The 20,699-nt window shown below is 35.5% G+C and overlaps 1 protein-coding gene across 1 annotated transcript in view; it reads left to right on the plus strand.

The window, feature by feature from the left end:
• The first annotated feature begins 3,288 nt into the window (after positions 1 to 3,288).
• The window catches only part of LOC131430138 (uncharacterized), a 32,491-nt gene continuing 15,080 nt past the window's right edge, over positions 3,289 to 20,699 (plus strand). Inside the window, exons 1-4 of the mRNA XM_058594860.1 lie at positions 3,289 to 3,611; positions 3,672 to 3,848; positions 14,388 to 14,597; positions 14,667 to 14,771. Of these exons, the coding sequence (XP_058450843.1) occupies positions 3,452 to 3,611; positions 3,672 to 3,848; positions 14,388 to 14,597; positions 14,667 to 14,771 (652 nt within the window). The 5' untranslated portion in view covers positions 3,289 to 3,451. The remainder of the gene's footprint in view (positions 3,612 to 3,671; positions 3,849 to 14,387; positions 14,598 to 14,666; positions 14,772 to 20,699) is intronic.

Raw genomic sequence — 20,699 nt, forward strand, 5'->3', positions numbered from 1 at the left:
AATTTAATTTGAAACGGGAAAATAGCAAAAAACCTACCACTTTACGGTACTGTCCTCAGCCCTTAAGCAGAATGATTCGTTTATTTTTCAACCATATGGAAGATTTATTTATTAAAATCAGGAAAAAAAAAGCGCCGGGCTTTGTTTTTACGCACACGTTGTTGACATTACTCATACGCTTGCAAAGAGTCTTGCTCCTTAAGCCCTGAACTCAAATTGTAGATGGAAACGCATGGTATTTAGTTCTAAGAGCATGTGATATATGATTTTAGACCTAAATACCATGCGTCTCCATCGGATGATGACAATTTGATGGAGACGCATGGCTTTCCAAATGATTTATTTTTTCAAAGTCTGATCTTATATCCGTCCACATTTTTTTTTAATCTGAAAAAAATACAGCGTATTGTACTCATGAATGATTTATTTTTGATGTAAAATCTAGAGTGGTACCAAAATTGTAAGCGCGATTAAAAAGAATTCGAAAATTTTGAACATTTTTTTACACTTGAAATACATTTTGAAAAATTCTGAAAAAATCAGAAAGGTTCCCCATAATTCCCAAAATATTCCAGATTTTTTTCAATTTTTCTGCTAAAGAGGTTTTTGAAATAATTAAATAAAATGAAAATCAGAAGAACCACCCTAATTCCACCAATATGATAGTTAAAGGGTTGAAATTTTGGGAAAATCATCTCCAACATAAATCCTTTCAAACAGCGTATATCAATTTTTGTTCTGTTTGGGGGCAGTTTTTATATGAAAACCCGGCTACACTCTTTTCAATTATGTATTCCAGTTGCAAACATATTGGGAGGGCATGGCTGCTCCAATAAATCTTTTGGAGGGGCAAAAATACTTCCCCCCCCCTTGTTGCCGCGACAGCGGATAGCTATTGTCACTTTCCTTACCATCACTCTGCCTTTTTATTTTAAATCGAGTAGGCTGTGCATTAGTTCCGAAGTCAAAATATTTTCCGCGTGCGATTTTTGCGTCTTGAAGATTCGCGATGTAAATAAATTTGAGAAGAATGGAGTATACGTTTCAAAAGGGCTGGAGGAGTTTGAACAGATGAAATCAATTTACCGAAGGCTCGTGCTTAAAGTTAACAACTTCTTGTTCGTTATTCTTCGTGATGTAATGTTGTGATAGTGATACGAAAGTAGTGCTTAGATAATCGTGAAAATACCTTCTGCAGCCGAAATCCGGTGGTAGAAGAAATTTATAACAATTACGTTTACGAAAAGATAATCTTAAAATATGTTACTCTTCACAAAACTGTCTTTTCTTCTCAACGGATTCAGCAGCTGAACTTCGGTTACAAAATTTCTTGAAGGAAATGAAAATTGCAAAATGATTTTACCTATTTTCTTAATTTAGAATTCTTGTCAAGCTCAACAAAAAATAAGTTGATACTTGAGAGAAAAAAAAAGAAAAAATTCCTCTTAAACGTTCTTGCGAAAGAAATTCTGAAAGACTATTCTATTTTTTTGTGATAAAATTCGGAAAAATGATTTAAAACTTATTACGTAGGAGCGATGGTGACATTATTCGTGAAATATTATCCGAAAAAAGGGGTACCGCAGTGAGAAGATTAAGCTTCTTCGCCACCGTCGATTTTAGCAAGGTATAATAGCAATCCGTTCGATGTATTGAATGAAAACTTTTCGAAACTATTTCGAATGCCTAAATGCTTGGTTGAAAAGTTTATTACCTTGCTAGATCAACCATCCAACGGAATTAAAAAAAAATGAAAGATATACAATAAAACCGATCAAGTTACAAGTTCTTACAATGTCGAAATATCTTGGCTCAAGTAATATTTCAGTAGGGTTATGCGCCTAGTTTTGAATAGGCCGAGCAAACGGAGGTTGATCTAACTAAGTAAAAAACTTTTTTCTTCCAGCCATTAAGGATTCGCAATGGCTTCTCAATGTTGTCATCCGGTATTCTGAACGGTTTGGAATATCACTCAACAATCGAAGCTTAGTTTCCTTTTGCCGGCATTACCCCCTTTTCTTTTGCTGATAGTATTGCACAAATACTGCCTCTATTCTTTCTACGTGATAACTATTGAATAATTCAGCTGAATTTTATCATCATATGAACTGTTCTTCAGAATTCATATCGCACAAAAACGTCCCTGAGATTTTTTTTTCTTTCTCAAGTGTCAAAAGTTTTCTTTTTTAACTTGACGGGAATTTTAAGTTAAGAAAATAGGCGCAATCTCTTCACAATTTTCTTTTCTTCTAAAATTTTTTGTGACCTGCTGCTGATTTGTTTTACACACACACATTTCAAGTTACTTGATTGTAAACTTATTGAAAACAAAAGTCGTGAAAAGTTTTAAATCTACTAGATAACAAAGTTTGTTGTAAGTACGAATAAGTTCGTTACTGTTTGATTGAATAAAAAGCGACTATCATTAGACCAGAATTGAACAGGAACTGAAAACTAATCTTCACCAGTGCAGTAAAACTTCATTCAATCCGAATGTGAAACACACTGACGATCTCTCTACTGCAGTAAACTTCACACTCTGACACACACAACGTTCGCTGACGTACCGAACGGGCAGCATTCAGTTCTTCAATCGATTCTCTTTAAATCAAAGCTCAGTTTAACCACCGTCAGTTGATCTCTTGAAGTAACAAAATATCTCTTTCAATAGTGTGAGAGCGGCCTTCAAATGAGGTTCATGTAAACATTCGAATTGGTTCAAGATAATAGATAAAAGACAAACCAGATAGCTAAAATATCAATTACATAATACACATAAATTAATTGTTTCATCCTTCAGTTTTAATTTTTAATACTTTACTCCATTAAAAATTTTATTCATTGGAACTTATCAAAACCAAAGGCGAAGACAATGAAGCATCTAGACTACTTAGCACTTGAAACTGAGCAAGCAAAATTTCAAATGACTAGGTACGATTATTCAACTGACGATGAATTCTGGGAGCTTCACTTGAAAATGGCAGCAAAAGTCAAAAGAATTTGTATCGATAGGCTGACGGTCAGTGGCCATAAATTTCATTTTCAACTGATATTATTCGATTGAAAATGAAATTTTACCGCACTGATCTTCACTAGAAAAATATTCAAAAAACACTGAAATTCGAATTCAAACGGAATTGCTCCATTATATTAGTCATTCGAATCTCTAAGAATTGATTGTGCACCAATGAAAAAACAATTTTAATGACTATCATATACCGTTAAAATCAGATACCGGATATCGGTGTCTTTGGACATTGACAGCAAAACGGTTCTATTACACAAAATAGACATCGAGCGACTATCTTTACGATGTGGAAGTGATAATCCTATGGATGAGGTCTACCACGAACAGTCATAGAAAGACTTGTTCGTTTGCTCAGTTTGCGATAACTTTTCATTACTGAAAGTCTACATCATCCAGTACCGTGAAATATCTCAAAAGTTTAAAATGTGTCTGAGGATCTGTAGTGCCTGCATCTTTATTTTCTTTATAATTTTGAAGAATCTAACTCCAGTAGTTGCATTGGATTGCTATAAATGCACAGATTGTATGACAGTTACCGATCCGGAGAATACTGAAATTTGTGATTCTTGTGCCGTGTGGAAAAGTATGTAACATGGATGATTTGAAGAAAACATGAGAAAATCTATTTTGGAATGTTTTTCAGATCAGGATGATTTAATTGAACGTGGATGTAAGCCTGAATTTCTTGAAACGCTTGCAGTTTGCTTTGCAGATTTTTGCAACGATCTGCGTGGTCCACTTTGCCAGCGGTGTTCTGATCTCGAAACATGCGAACAAGTTCAATGTGATATAAAAACAAAATGTTTCGTTAACTTGGTCGGTAAGTATTGCAATATTGCATGGGGTATGAGAAGTTTTCTACGAAGTGTATAAAGAGAACTAAAAAAATAATGGAATGTGTAATTTCTTAAGCTTCATATTGGAGTTAACAGGTCGGTTGAAATGATAATGATAAAAAAATCTATTTTCCAAAAATTACGGCTGTCGTCACTCTTCTTACTCGCTCAAGTTTTTAAGGGTACAAAAGAGCTGAGTGTCGAATATGTTCTGTTTATTTTGCTTGTTTATAAAACTGATGATATCGAAAATTACTATATTACTGTAAAATGCTGACGCTACACGGTTACAAATCGATTGCCGATGAGGTGATCAAGAAATTATGAAAATCGTGGAACATGTCTTCTTATGAGATCATGCCTATTACAGATGATTCTATGAGCAAAATGATGTGTTTTTGCTCATGATATGAATCATTTTGCTCATAGAACCATCAGTAATAGGCATGATCGCATACGAAGACATGTTTCATGATTTTCATAATATCTTGATCATGGTATCGGCAATGGATTTTTAACCGTGTATGGATAATATTTTTTTGTTTCGATTATAGAGGTTTTAACTTTAAGGTCATTCGTCTCTTCGGACCAGAAAAACTTTCTGACCCTATGTGCGTGGTTGGGAATCGAACCTAGGCGGGCTGCGTGAAAAGTATCGACTTACCCATTACGCTATACCCGTCCCCCGTGTATGGATAATATGCTAAATAGTTTACTGCCAAAAACGATGTAAATAGTTTAGTTGATCCGTGAGAATCCACAGTTGAATTTCGATGAAGCATGTTGAACTGTTTGGAAGTGCATCATGCCATCACGTAAAACCTTAACTAGTTTATAAAATGAAATAAACAATAATACAGCCTGGTCTCACTTATACAGATCGTTGTAGAAAAGCAAGGAATACGAGACGAGTCGAAGACGAAACATAAAATATAGAAATCGGTTATGTGCCCAATGCACAAAATAGGATAACCCCTAAATGACCAAGGAATACTTGTTTTTCATTCCACTTTCATCGATTTTATTGACTAATTATTTACTACAGAGACCATTTACTTTGCTTATAATTCAAATACTGGTTGATTTCATCTATAGATCTTCATGATACGCAATTATAATTTTCGCAGAATATCGGTCGGGATTTTTAAAATACAGACAAACAACAGAGATAGGGATTTGAGATCGAAATAAGAAAGATAAGATTTTGTTGAATTCGATTGTTTCGTAAGTGAGGAAGTGTCGAAGACACTTTTATGAAAAATTCCGATAGTTTATTTTTCTTTCGGATCACTCAATCCTCCTTTCGATAATTTCTTCTTCCTTCGTATCCTTATAGTATGTTCACATTAGAGCTGATATCAAGTGATATACGGATACACTTGATATCCGATGATATCATGTGCGATATGACTTGATATCCCATACAATTTGATGTCAACGCGTATCACCATTTTGGCATGATATACGGGATATCATGTACGATATCATATCGAGTTGTCAAAAATCGCAACTAGCAACACGGATAATGGCATTGAACGCACTCATTTATGAACGTCACTTTGAGAGTGACAATAAACAATCATTATAATTTCGAATTTTTCAACGAATACTGGCGTTCGAAGACCATTGAATGCAAGACTTCAATTATTGATTGAATTGTAGGAGAGAAAAGCAATATTATTGATCTTACTCCTAATGGGAATATTCAACATGACAACTTGATTGTCAAACGATATCATTTCGATCATATGTGAACACTTCCAGCGTATCATCTCGGTATATCAAGTGATATAAGCGCTAATGTGAACATGGTATTAGGATTATACTCGGCAATGAAATATTACCTAAGAAGTTGAAAGAAGTAGGCCTTAATACAAGTTTCGGCATTCATCACGATGTATCACGATTCTCAGAGCAGCTTTATGAAAAGTTTCCGATCGTGGTTTTTCGCATTGATGTTTTGCTTATCATTCCGGTTTGAATCTTTTTTTATTCATTCAGAGGGAGCCCGCGAAAATGGAATGCTAGCCCATCATCCATAGGCATCATCCATTGATCAATAAATTGTTAAAAACAATAACGGTTCTATTTCCGCAACAATCTGCAAGGAACCAGCATAACCCAAACCGATTCGTATGGCCATATGACGAATAAATTACAACAGTTTTGATTTCAACTTTGAAGCTTTTCGGGATTGTCATCTTCTATTGCGGTTTGAATTTTAAAAATTCATCATCATTTAATTCGAGAACCGGAAGTCATAAATGGATAAAATTAATTAATTTTTGTATATAAGTTTATTTTAATTTGAATTTTTGTTTCTGAAATTTGATCAGGCTTTTTTTGAGAAAACGATTGAGCTTTCAGAAACGATTTTATACTGGAACCGGAATTCTAAAATCGGTATGGCCGAAGTCAAATAAATTCACCTGAGTAGCTGTATAGTTTACATTTGTTTCAAAATATTTGAAAATCAGTGAAGACATTTTGAGAAATAGCACGAATTAAATTTTTAGGTGCCTTCTGAATCGAAAACTGAATACCACTAAAACTGAAAAAAGTTAATTTTTTTTATCGACTATCCAAATCTGCTAACCCGACAAACCTGATTAATTTATGTGGAATAGACATTTTTATACCAATCACCCTGTATCCCCGAAACCGGAAGTTGGATCTGACTGAAGAGCAAGATGTTTTATAGAATCTTGAAACTTTTTTCATTTCAATCTTAGATGATTCTTAGATTTCATTTGAATCTTAGATCGGTTCAGCCATCTACGAGAAGAATGAGTTACACAATTTTGATTTCGTTTCACATATCATCCTGTAGTTCCGGAACCAAACATAATTCAGGAACTTTGTTTGGGAGCATACGACTTTTCGTATGAATCTGAATTTGTAGAAAAGAAATTTTCCGAGAAAATTGAGTGAAATTATTTGTCACTCACGCATTTGCTGATCTCGACGAACTGATTCGAATGGTATATGGATGTTATGTTCTTACAGCATTTATTGCTGTAAGTAGTTTAAAACAATATAATTAAAAAAAATTCTGCCATCATTTGGTTTATATATGTCATATTCGAACGATTATGTTGCCAAAAACGAGCCGTGCTAAAATCGGTCCGAGGGTAAATGTCATGAAAAAGGATGCTGTACACAGTCTTTTTGGTACTTAGAAACAATTGTATGTAACAGTTTAAAAAAACGTGTTTTCCGTTGTCTCCTACTGCTGGAATATGGGGAAAAGTCGTTTACACAAAAATTTCGATATCTCCGTTAAAAATGGACGGATTTTAACAATCTATGGCTTGTCGGATAGCTATTACCGTGCCGAATCTAAGTCTGAAAACATATTCTGTTTTCAAGGTCAATTGTGACAGATACTGTCAAAAAACTGAAAATTTTGACATAAAACTTTGTATAACACAAAAAGTAAACATCCTATCTCAAAACCATTCAATAGCGTTCGGACTAGTTTGATCAAAATCGGTCCAGCCATCTCTGAGATCTCGACCTCTTAGTTGACAACACACACACACACACACACACACACACACACACACACACACACACACACACACACGGACATTTGCTCAGTTCGTCGAGCTGAATCGATTAGTATATGTCATTCGGCCCTCCGGGCCTTGGAAAATTTTTCTAAAGTTTGAGCGAATTCTATACCTATTTTTTATATATATATATATATATATAAAAAAGGTGGTTCCACTTAATCACTTGCTTGGATTGGCGATTCAATGCATAGGACGCTGGTCTCACAAGCCCCGACCTGGAAGGATTCTTAGTGTCAGTAGAATCGTAGTACTAGCCATGCAATGATTCTGTACGCTATGAATCGGCTGCGAAGTCTGTTGAAACATAAAGGCCAAATTCCATAAAAGGAATGTAAAGCCAAGACTTTGTTAGGTAATCATTGCAAAACTGTCAAAAACTCATATATTTTCATGAATCAACAGATTTTTTTAATTCATTCAGGTCTTTCCGCTTGAAAGCTTTACGTGGCTAATTCACCCATATTTTTGTTACATAAGTATAATTTTTTTTTACTACTGGATCTCGTTGTCATCCTTTTTCTAGGGGGAGAGGAGCTTCCAATTCCATCTATCGAGGATTGAGGGTCACTTTGTCCGTGACTCATCGTATCATCCATTGCTCATCGATGTTGTGTGTGATTTCCGTTTTCTTTTGGTGATCGCCTGATGTGCCTTGTTGTATATTGTTTGTTGTTCATAGTTGGTTTGATGCTGAAAGCGTTTTTGTAGCAGATGTATCGGGTTTCGTTACCGTTGCTGAACGGTTGTCCTTGTTTTTGATTCCAGATGTCATTTTCGCAGTTTCAGTGCAAGGTTTACCGTAGTGTGCAGGTTGTTAACAAAACTGACATGTAATCAACTGATTTTCATAAGTAATCAGCGTTTTACACGGATGTCTCCCACCTTGTCCACAAATGATGTAAGATGGAATGGCCTTATGTAGTCGCATACGTATCACTCGCACGCCATTCCGGGTACCGGAGAAAATTCCGTATTGCGACATATTTTTCCGAACGAACTGATCACTGATCTGCGGGGGAAGGTCATATACACGTACTTCTATGGCATCGTCCTCCACGTACATAGGGGATTTTGTATTTAACATTGTCACACTCGACGCTGTGCACCTCGTTGTTAACCGAAGCGAATGCAATTGCATCTCTTTCACGTTTAAACATAATGTATACAGAGTTAGACGCCTTGTTGAATTGAATCTTATATTATTGGCGTCTAGATGCATTAGTTCTTTAACCCATTATTCACACAAATCACCAAAGAAAAGTAAGCAACATATTCGTGTGAATCTTATGTTCGAAACCTTAGATAATACTTCCACCTTTCGACAAACCATTACCAAAGTTCTAAATTAGTTATTGCAGAAATGAAATTCCAAAAATATATGCTAAACAAAATTGTTGTTAACATTTTTTTTTTTTGCCCTCCACACTCCCCCGCACCAAAAAGCTCACATTAGGAGCCCTCTGGTTGCGGACACATACAGTCCTCAGCTTGGGGAAAAAAATTCTACTTAACAAAAAAAAACGCGATTTTATCAAGCTGAGGTTATTATAAAACGAAGAAGGCTAACTATTTGTACTAAGCAAGAGCTCCCAGTGGAATGTAAGATTCCTGTTAAGGGGCACTTAATATGTTAAAAAATAAACTGTTCTAAAAATAATATTTATGTATCCGTCTATTGGAGCAGGAAAAATCCCCCTTGAGCTGACCGTTGAACCAGTACTTACTCAAAGGGCACAAAAACCTCCTCCTCTTTTTATATTTGATGAATAAGTTAAATGAAAGAATTAATAAATAAATTAATGCATAAGTAAATGAATGATTAAAGTAATGTAAAACGAAATTTATTTCATAAAATTTCATTGAACGTATGATATATCATACGATGGGATAATATAGTAGTATTTTTTTCCAAAGCATATCGTTAACCGATAAACTCGAGTATCAAAATTTTATGACTATTTGAAGTCTTTCGAAAATCTCTTGCCATCAGCAAATCAAATCCATCTTGTTATATCGAAATGTTGAATATTCAAAAACATGACTGCAAAAAATAGTGATAAGAATAGAAACCCCTTTAAGATTTGACGAGCACGTGAATATGGAGTAGAACGCTAACTTAGAAAAGTAAGTATGAATACCTCCAAAACTTATTAAACATTGGAAACACTATCAAATGAGCTTATGATACTCCTAACAAATTGTACAAATATCTCAAATATCACACAAATACAAATAGGTAATCCATTTTCTTAAAAAATGAGAAATGGAAACAAATGAAGTTATTTTTTTATTTTTGATTAGACCTTAAAGTCATTCACCACTTTGGGCCAAAAAAGCCTTCTGACTCTGTGTGCGGGGTTGAGAATCGAACCCAGGTGGGCTGAATGAAAGGCATCGACAAATAAAGTTGTTTATTGCAGCTTACCGTACAATATGTACAAATAATTATATAATTAATAATAATCCGCTAAAACCCGAAACGAAGGTATATTTTGGACAAAATGCATCAAATATTTCTATTTATATTGTACCTTCATCTCCGATAGTATCATACTTCTACCGGTACTATTTAAAAGAAATTGAATCGTATATATAAATACGACTCTCAAAACATAGGCCTTTCACTTATAATTTTGTTGCTACTGTATTGTCCTAGCGTATGATATATCATACAAAGGATAATTTCATTCGAATAAGATTTCTAATAGTGATTTGGCATTTCCTAACATCCTCAACACAAAATATGATGGTATTGATGATATCTGTTCATTTGGGTAAAATTTGGGTCCCCTGGGTTATAATGAGATTTCAATTTCGTTTGCTGCCGGTCTAATTTTGCAGCGTTAGAAATCAATACAAATTGAATTTGGTCTAGGCCAAGTTTCAAGCTTTTGTAAATCGTATTTACCCATTTCGTACACTCTATTGTTCTCTACACTGTATTGTCTTTGTTTCTGTCATCTCGACTGTAAGCAATTTTCGACTGTGTCGGATGAGATGCGAACACAAACTGAAGAATCAACAGTTCAATCAAACCAAATGATACAAATGATTCTTAACACTTAATACTTCTTATATAAACTATGACTAACTCTAGGTTACTCCTCATCCGCAAAAGTGTTGAGGAAACAAACATTTAATAGTGTTGTGTGATAAGTGAAAATCGAACGAAATCAAACAGTCATTAAATAAGCGACACATACTAGTGAAAGGTCCGTTGTAACTGTAATTGGTTCTGGTATGAGGAATTCTCAAGAAGTAGTGAAAATGAAGGTTTCGGTGATGGATAACGAAATTCAATGATTGTAGAAGATTGGGTCAGCAATGAAAACTGCCTTATAAACTTTACGACGAATAGATAGCAGGTCGAGATCAATGATCCAACAACGGTTTTGATAAGAAGGAATCTTACGAAGTGTAAACTGAACAAATTTTGTGTTGGATGGCGTCGACGCGATTGATGTCAATTTGATAATAAGGTGACCAAGTCACTGCTGTGTATTCTAGCATAGTTTGAACCAGTCCAGTATTGAGCAATTTCAAGCTATATATATTAGTGATGTTTTTTATGACACGAAACATGAAGCCTAGAAGCTTGAGGCCTTAGAAATTATATACTCTATGTGAAATTATGTACTCTATGTACTCTATGTGAAGTGTACTCTATGTACTCTATGTGAAATTATGTACTCTATGTGATTTTTGAAATTCTGCTTGGTTTCTAAAATCACGCTTAGGTCTCTAACAAAGGATTCTCACTTCAGAACTCTACGATAGATTATAATCATACGAAATCAACGAATGTTTACGCATAAATGACATAGCTGAGCATTTTGATGCATTCAAGACCATTCTGTTCATATTGCACCACTTCGCGAATACATCCAAAGTTTTTCAAACAAATGATATAGTTTGAAATTTTTGGCAAACGAGAGCATATAGTTTGAAATTTTTGGCAGCTTTCGACACTTCAGAGAAAAGTTAAAATCGTTAATATAGAGTAAAAATTCTAATTTGAACCTTGTAAACAGTTGTATTTCCAAGTTTTTTTAACGATCTATTGATAGGACAGCTCACGATTTCGATTGTAAGAGCACACACATTTTTCACGGAGAATTTCTTGTTACGACGACATGCCTGGAACTACTGCATGAATAACTTTGAAACTGGACTGATGTAAATAATACACAATGAATAGGGGAGACCGGGACTAGTTTGGACACGGATTGACTCTGTAAACGTGCTTTCTTGTGACAGATAGACGTTAGTTAGCTGGATGACGTGTACTTTTGTCACGGAATTTTTTTGAAAATTTTTCTAATTTTTTGGGTTTATATGATTTCTGTGTATTGAATCCAGTGATTGTTGAGTACTTTCGATTACGTGGAAAATTAAATTATTGTTTCATCTCGAAAATGAATTGTCTGTGCGGGGATCAACCGGACAAAAAATTGGGGCCCAGTCGGGCGCATAATTCTCGACTTGGAATTTTTAACGGATTTTTGATTTAATACCGGATGCTATCAAAACTTTCGAAACCAAAGATTTGTTTTGTCATTTTTAAAATGCCTACCGATTTCGGCTACCGGCATCCCAAGGTGTTCGGTTACCGGCACACCTTTTTTTTCGACAAATCTTGAAAAATTGTTAATGATATGCAGGATGCTGTCGAGACAAAGCAAGCCAAAGTTTTGGCCGAACATCTAGCTGCTCATACAGCAGATGCTCCAGCTAAGAAAAAACGCGGAAGACCGGCCAAATCAACACCAAAGGCGCCGCCATCCAAATCATCGGCCAAGAGAGCCAAGGCTAAGTCACCATCAGACAATGGAGACTTTTGTCTAAAACGCCTCCGAAAAGAATAAATTCCGTTTTTCTTTGAATAACTGCAGTCTTTACTTATATTTTTCCATTTTTAGTGAAATTTCTTGGAGTGCCGGTAACCGAACACCTTTTTTGAAATGGTCAAAATTTATCGCTTTACTAAATCGATTATAATCGAATGAATCAACTTAGTTTCTTAATCAGTTGTTAGCTAGGGACTTTAGCTTTTCATTGATGAATAGATATCCGCATAATGTGCACTAAGTCAGAAGTTATGAGCTTAAAATAAAAGAGTGCCGGTGACCGAACACTCTCCCCTACTATAAATTCAAGCGAAACCTTCATTATATGTAGTGGAACAATCGAATAGTCTTCAATAAAGACTCTAAAGTCAGTTTCAACACCAATCCTATATTCCCTGCTAGCAGGGTTATGTCTCACGCAAAACTGAACCAACAGACAATCCATTTGAACACGATTTCATTTCTTTTGCTCTCATTAAGTTATCTCAAGATTTGGCGCCCTTCATTTTTGTGTAAAACTTTATAGTTCGGTTTAGCCCCATACGGAATCTGATATTGCAATAAATATTGCATTTTGGGTTGGTCACTTAATGGTGACTTGGTACAAAAATCAATGTTTGTTTTTCCAAGATCAAAAATTTGGACTTGTAGTTGAACGTCAAAGCTATACAACAAATAGATCATTTAGATAAAAACTTAGTTGTGATGAATGATATTTTTCAATTCCCCAAAAGTGTCCGACTTAGCCTCCCCTAAATTATACTCAAATTTTCAGGGTTTTCATTCAAACGGTTCAAACCTTACAGAAATTTTTGAGACAGCCAATTTTATCGAATTAATCCTTCGGCAAAATTCGACAATTTTAGACTCTCTACTGTTTGATCAATGATAAAGTTCGTAGGACAAACGACGAAAGTTTGGTTACTAATGATGAAAATCTAATGATGAAAAACTTTGTAGAACATGAAACTTATATAAATTGAAAATATATATGTTTTCTTACAAAAACTGGTTTTAGGACATCCTTTTCAGAAAATACATTATATCATGAATTACACTCAAGTTACGGGAATCCTTCTGCAAAATTTGTCTAAAATGACTTTCTGAACAACTTTGTCGTAGTTACTTAGCCTCTATGTTGACTCTGAGCTAAAATAATATTTTTATCTAAATTTTAGGGGGATTAATCACATACATAAAATTTACTAAAAGAAGGCGTCTATCTTTCTGAGCAACTTTGCTGAAGATACTGTACCTCGAAAACCACGTTTTTAGTGAGTTATCAATTAAGAGCGTGAAATTGAGCTTTTGAACCACTGCAGTGTGATAGCAGGCTCATGGCGAACAGTTCCGGTTTCCGACATAAAATATTATAAGTAACGTAACCGACAGATCGTATGTACTTTTATACGCTAGATAATATTGGAGATGGATGGATCGATTTCTAAAATCTTTGACTCGTTTGAAAACTTCTATTTAGTTATTTAATAAGATAAATTTACTTGGCGGATATTTTTCCTATCTGCGATTTTTTTCGTTGAAAACTGATCCTTCTTTGCCTCGTTATTTGAATTTTTTAAAGCTCATGATATCAGAATTCGGATCCAGGTTTTATTGAATAGAAATAGGTCCAGGAACTCTTTTTATTTGAATCTTAGTTCGTGAGAATCCGTCTAGCGATCTTTGAGGAATATTTTTCCCATTTATTAATCTATTATTTCGAAACCGGATAGCACGCAATAACGGCCATTGGGATTCTAAGACATTGTTATCTCAGTCTATAAAAATCGGTCCATCTATCCTTTGTCATTTTTCACTTACACTTTCAAACAAACACGGAAATATTTACATCGCGACGAACTGTATCGAATAGTATAATTGTCAAAATCCGTCCGAGACGTCAGTTTAGACATTACACTCCGGTGTAATAGCAAAAGTGTTTCGCAAATAGCATCAACTTTACGTCTGCCTAGCGTTTATTTTAGAGCCGCCAGGTCGCGCTAGCAGTTCAACATAAGCTGCTACGCACTGATAGGTCAAAGACGAAACATAAAATCAAAAAAATCTAAACTCTTGTCAAACTAATACTTTTAATTTACAGATGATCAACGCGGTTGTTCATCCGATGAAACATATGATGAAAATTCAGAGGATTTTAAAGTTTGCGAAAAAGATAATTGCAACAAAGTTCCAGAATGTGTGGTGTGCAATTCCATGGATAATACGGACTGCTTAACTAATACTGAAAACTATTACCAGAAATGTGCAAAACACGGACTTTATAGTGAGAGTAATTGCTATCGTCAAGAAGGTAAGATGAACATTTGACAGCGGACAGAAATTTTGAATTCGATTGTTTATTGATTCTCATGATTCTCAGTTAGTGACTCCGAATTTCGACTAGGATGCAGCAGTGAGACTGATTATCCCGAATGTGGCTCTGAAACATGCAAAACTTGTGCGGATGAAAATTGCAACAAGAAAGGTATGTTTGATCACAAATTAAATTTTCTGCTTTCAAGTTGAAGTGTGTACGTATTTCGAATCCATGCATGTAATCTACATTTCAAAATCAATCATTCATGGTGGATCTCAACTCCCTTGCATTATCTCTGATAGAGTATATTTTTCAAAATTATTGAGTAAACCGAAAACAACGGGTAAATAACTCCCTATTCGAAATAATTGATAGAAAGTTAAAGTTTATAGTTTTTAGAGAGAACTAGATAAATTTCATTTGAAAGGATTACTTGAAAAAAAGCCCTATGGAGTTATTTGAACTGTTTGACTGTACAACTACAGTAAAAATCACTGTTAATTTTTATTTAGATGTCTTAGGCAGATTTTTTTTGATTTCCACATATTCTTAATTGTATCAATGCGAAATATACTTGCAAAAATATTGCTTTGAGGATTTTGGATGCCCTGAAAAGACTGTTTAGTTCGTTGGTGTTGGTGATGAAAGGTGCTGATATCAACCAACACTCGGTCATCCAGAATTTTTATGGAGTCGGTCTATTTGCTGATGTGCAAAAAAAACCTTCTCAACGGCGTTAACAAACCCTACAGAGTGCAAATCGGTTCGATACTTATTCTGGTTGTGTGCAGGGACTCTGTTTAAATTTGAGCGTCAATGCAAGGCGAAATGTGAAATTGGTATACTTAATTGTAGTCTCTGTTAAGAGAAGTTATGATGCAGACTGGGCAAATAAGGAAAATTACATGCTGTTCGTTATCAATTGATGCTCCTATCTATAATTATGTAAAATACGCAGTTTTATCTAATCGAATCGATGCGTAGAAATATCTTCAAGCAGTTGGTGTAATATAGCTATAGATGTTCCAAAACTGACCACGAATGTTGAATATATGCCCCAGCGTAAAGAGCAAATACGTAGTCCAACGTCAAATCACCTTTCTGTAAATTTTACTAAATTTTATAATTTAGACTGAACTGGGGTGGTGGGTGTTTCTTTTGCATAAGGAACTTTTTTTTCAGAGGTGTTCAAACTTTAGCAACTACCTGTGCGAAATTCTCTAGGTCAGCTGTCGGTTTCGATCAGATACAATAAGATGTAGAAGAAGTAGAAGAAGAAGAAGAAGAAGTGATGATCCGATCGTTGCGCTTGAGAAACCTGAAATTGAACCAGGGTAGTTTCATTAAGGGGTTACACCACTGTAGAACAAAAAAGAAAAGGACTTTCTTGGGAAATTATTTTGGGATTCAAAAAAGGAAGAAATCCGAATTTTGTATAAAACACTTTTTAATATGTATATTTAAGTACAAAAAAATGATCAGTTTAAAAAATTGAAAAACAAAATGGCGGCTTGGCGGCATTTCTGCGAAAGTTCTGCATTTTTGACGGCTGGAAACAAAGTCAAGTAAATCTTGACCAATCGATTCAAAAATTTTACAGAATATTCTCGATAGTTATCTCCACAGAGGTACGTAGGGGTTTTTGAAAGTTGTGAATATTTTTTTTTATGAACAATTTTGTGATGAAAAAATGCGATTTTATTTTCAAAAGGCTGCCATTTTACAGCAAATCAATTAATTAAGAAAAACCCTACGTATCTCTGTGGAGATAGCTATCGAGAATATTCTGTGAAATTTTTGAATCGATTGGTCAAGATTTATGTTTCCGGCCGTCAAAATGCAGCACTTTTTTACATATTAAAAAGTGCTTTATACAAAATTCGGATTACTCCATTTTTTGGATCCCCTTAAGGGGTGGGTAGAGTCTAAGACTATTGAAAAATCATTTATTCTTTTCTTCATATTTAATTATAGTAAAATATTTCAAGAATACTATGCAAATCATTTGAATTTATGTTTTGGAACAATAGCTCTGAAAAATTAGACCCTGCCCTCCTTAAACAAACAATTCTCACAATACTAATTTAGGCTCGCACTTAGCAACAGAAGTGTGAGTAAACGCGATATAAGAATCAGGCTCGAAATTAATCGAATTTCTGTTAAATAGCGTTGATACTAGGTTCGAAACTGGTTTCAAAAAATCAGTCTCGCAGCAGTTAGGACGGAAACTGGGTTGGGCTTGACATCAAGAGAAAACTACATAAGTTCTATCATAAATCAAATAAACATAGATTTCCCACTGTACGATGACACTAACAGCACCTCTAGTGAGAAACGGGTGTACTTTTTTCCATTAGCTACTGTGGTTGTGTTAAATGCGCTGGCAACATTATGCATGTATTTTAGAAGCAGTTACGCACCCATTCTCCATCAGACGGCGCTTTTAGTGTCACGGGTTGCTAGCCTACATTACTATTACACTGGGAAATCTATGTTTATTTGATTTATGGTTCTATATTATTATTTGCTAATTTATGTATTCTGCATAAGACTTCTAACAATACTTCTTATATATCAAACGTTACAGCGATTAAGCATTCAACAATTTTATAGGATCTTAGGAAAACTAAACTGGTGACCAACACAAGCAAGAGTTTCTTCACTCTATCTTATCAGCGTCCTCTTTAGTAATTGCCAGGTTTGTTACCCTGGGGGTGAATATGTAGGACGAGTGACAGAATAGGAAGTTATTCACAAACTTATGTTCGACATTCTACGGATTTCAAAATAAACTAACATAGTAAAGGTGCAGCTGTGTTCATGTGCAGTTCAGCTATAGCCGAAACAGGAAAAAAGTCGAACACGGATCGGTCGGATCGGCTTAGTGCGGATGGGTTTTAATACGAAAGTTACTTATATTCTTTAATTGGAATTCTTTTGGAATTTATTCATAAAAGTGATATTTTGAGATAGGGTGCTATGTATTGAAAAATTACTGAGTAATTAGAGCTCAAAATCCACTGTATTGAACATGTTCATTTGTCATTCTTTGAATTGAAAACAAAATATAAATATTCATTCAGTAATAGCCGTTCAACCGAGAAGGTTGTGTATAGAAGCGTACAGTTTAATAACGCTGGTTGGTTTACACGCGTTAAATACGACAACGGTTGAACTACAGGTAGAGACCTGTTGGCAGCAGCCGTTAAAACGTATAGTCGTGCTGCATAAGAGAGCCCTAGTGCTGGGCCAAGCTGGTGAAGGAAACAACAAAGGGCGTTTCCCAAACTCTACCCAGGCCGCAATATACAGCCACAAGTGCTGAGCAGGAGAGTGCAAAGGCACATCGAAGAGGAAGAGTGCAAAGGCACATAGAAGCAGGAGAGTGCAAAGGCACACCGGTGCGAAGGCACTTCGGTGCAGAAGCATATCGGTGCGGAGCACTAGGAAGAAGGAGACAAGACAACTCGGTCTTTCCACTGCCATACAACACGCAGGTATACACCGGTGACCTGCGCTGGTTACAGCTGGCGAAGACGAAAGCAAATCGGAATTCGAGTGGTGCTGGATGTCAGGTAGCAGTAGCATCACATCATATTCTATCGCTACAGTGAGCTTCAGCATTGTATCAACGTCCAGATACATCCAACAAGAACATCTAGAGCAACGAGGATCTACACGGCAGTGCAACGGAGATAGAGAACAATTTCAAGGTAGAAGTTTTTTCTTTTCCTTTTGATTGAGTACTGTGTAGTGTTGGTTTCAAATTTTATTTTAAAGTTTAGTTAAAAATTTCAATGTAATGGATGAATCCATGGACGTAAATCCTAGCATGAATCCGATACCCCCACGAACGAAAAAATATCAGGAGAGCTCTTCTGGGCCTTGGATAGTCTTTTTTAGACGTATATCAAAGCCATTAAACATTTTTCAAATTAATAAAGGTTTGACATCACGATACTCTTCAATCAAAGAGATCATAAAAGTAAATAACGATAAAATTCGTGTTGTGGTAAATAATTTGAAACACGCGAATGATATTGTCTCTTCGGAACATTTCAATAAAGAGTATAAAGTTTACATACCCTCCAAAGATGTCGAAATTGACGGTGTTGTTACCGAAGCGAGTCTTTCGGTAGATGATTTACTCAAGCATGGTGTTGGTCGTTTCAAGAACTCTATGCTTGAGGGTGTGAAAATACTGGAGTGCAAACAACTGTACTCAGTAGTTCATGAAGAGGAAAAAAAAGTTTATCGCCCATCAGACTCGTTTCGAGTGACATTTGCCGGGTCTGCGTTGCCGTCCCATGTCTATGTCGATAAAATTCGCCTCCCTGTTCGGCTTTTTGTTCCAAATGTAATGAATTGTACGAACTGCAAAAAATTAGGCCACACAGCTACTTACTGTAGTAATAAACCAAAATGTATTAAGTGTGAAGGGCCTCATAAAGATAATGATTGCAACAAGGAAATTGAAAAATGTATTTATTGTGGGAATAGTCCTCATGATGATATTTCAGTATGCACTGCATTTAAAGTGCACAAAGACAAAATTAAGCTTTCTTTAAAAGCACGGTCTAAGCGCACATATGCAGAAATGCTTAAAACGGTCATTGATGTCCCCCCTTTGGAAACCGAAAACGGGTTTTCAAATCTAGAGGAACCAGAGGACTCTGACTCTGACGAAAATAGTGAAGGTAATTCGTTTATAACTACCCAAGGGTCAGTTAAGAGAAAGAAGTCTTCCTCCAAATTACCAAAAAAGACACCTAAAATTTCATCTTCAAAAAAAGATCCCCGTGTTAAACAAAAAAAGTCAAAACCAAAGACTGTGCCTCCTGGTTTGTCAAATTCACAAACCAATCCAGGATCTAGTACAGAAAAAGATAATAATCCAGTGGGCTCCATTTCACAGCCACCAACAGGATTACTGAAGTTTTCGGAAATTGTTGAATGGATTTTCTCATCATTCAATATATCTGAACCCTTAAAGACCCTCATAATGGCATTCCTTCCAATAGCTAGAACCTTTTTGAAGCAGTTATCAGCTCAATGGCCAATTGTCTCAGGTTTTGTATCTTTTGATGGATAATTTATCACCCGTCGCAAATGATACAATCACTGTCCTGCAGTGGAATTGTCGAAGCATCATGCCAAAACTTGATTCATTTAAAATATTATTGCATAGTCAAAAATGTGATGTATTTGCTTTATGCGAAACATGGCTTACTTCAAACATAGCTTTAAATTTTAATGATTTTAACATTATACGTCTCGATAGAGACTCTCCGTATGGTGGAGTGCTTTTGGGAATTAAGAAATGCTATTCCTTTTATAGATTAAACATCCCTTCAACTTCTAGTATAGAAGTTGTTGCTTGCCAAATAAACATTAAAGGCAAAGATATTTGCATAGCTTCGGTTTATATTCCTCCAAAAGCACAAGTTGGACAGCAACAGCTTAATGAAATGGTTGAAGCCCTTCCTGCACCACGATTGATTCTGGGGGATTTAAATTCGCACGGTATTATGTGGGGTTCCGTTTACAATGATAGCAGATCATCTTTAATACAAAACATTTGTGACAATTTTAGCATGACGGTATTAAATATGGGTAGCATGACACGGATCCCAAGACCTCCGGCACGCCCAAGTGCATTAGATCTATCTCTTTGCTCAACATCAATTCGACTAGATTGCACCTGGAAAATACTGCCTGATTTACACGGTAGCGATCATTTACCAATCATCATCTCAATTAGCAGTAGCAATTGCATTGCTACTTCAGCTAGTATTCCATATGATTTGACAAAAAATATCGACTGGATTAAATACCAAAGTAGGATCTCTAGTATTTTGAATTCAATGGAAGAGCTCCCTCCACTTGAAGAATATGACTTCCTCATTTGTTCGATTCTGGAGGCAGCAGAACAATCCCAAACTAAACGCTTTCCTGGGCCAACGACTAACAGAAGGCCTCCCAACCCCTGGTGGGACAAAGAGTGCTCAGAGGCTAAACTCGCAAAACAAAATGCTTGCAAGACGTTTCTAAAACGGGGAGGAGGAACTCCTCAGAATTTTGAAAAACTTATGGTTT

Source organism: Malaya genurostris, chromosome 2 (genome assembly GCF_030247185.1).
Source record: "Malaya genurostris strain Urasoe2022 chromosome 2, Malgen_1.1, whole genome shotgun sequence".
In the NCBI taxonomy this organism is placed as follows: domain Eukaryota; kingdom Metazoa; phylum Arthropoda; class Insecta; order Diptera; family Culicidae; genus Malaya; species Malaya genurostris.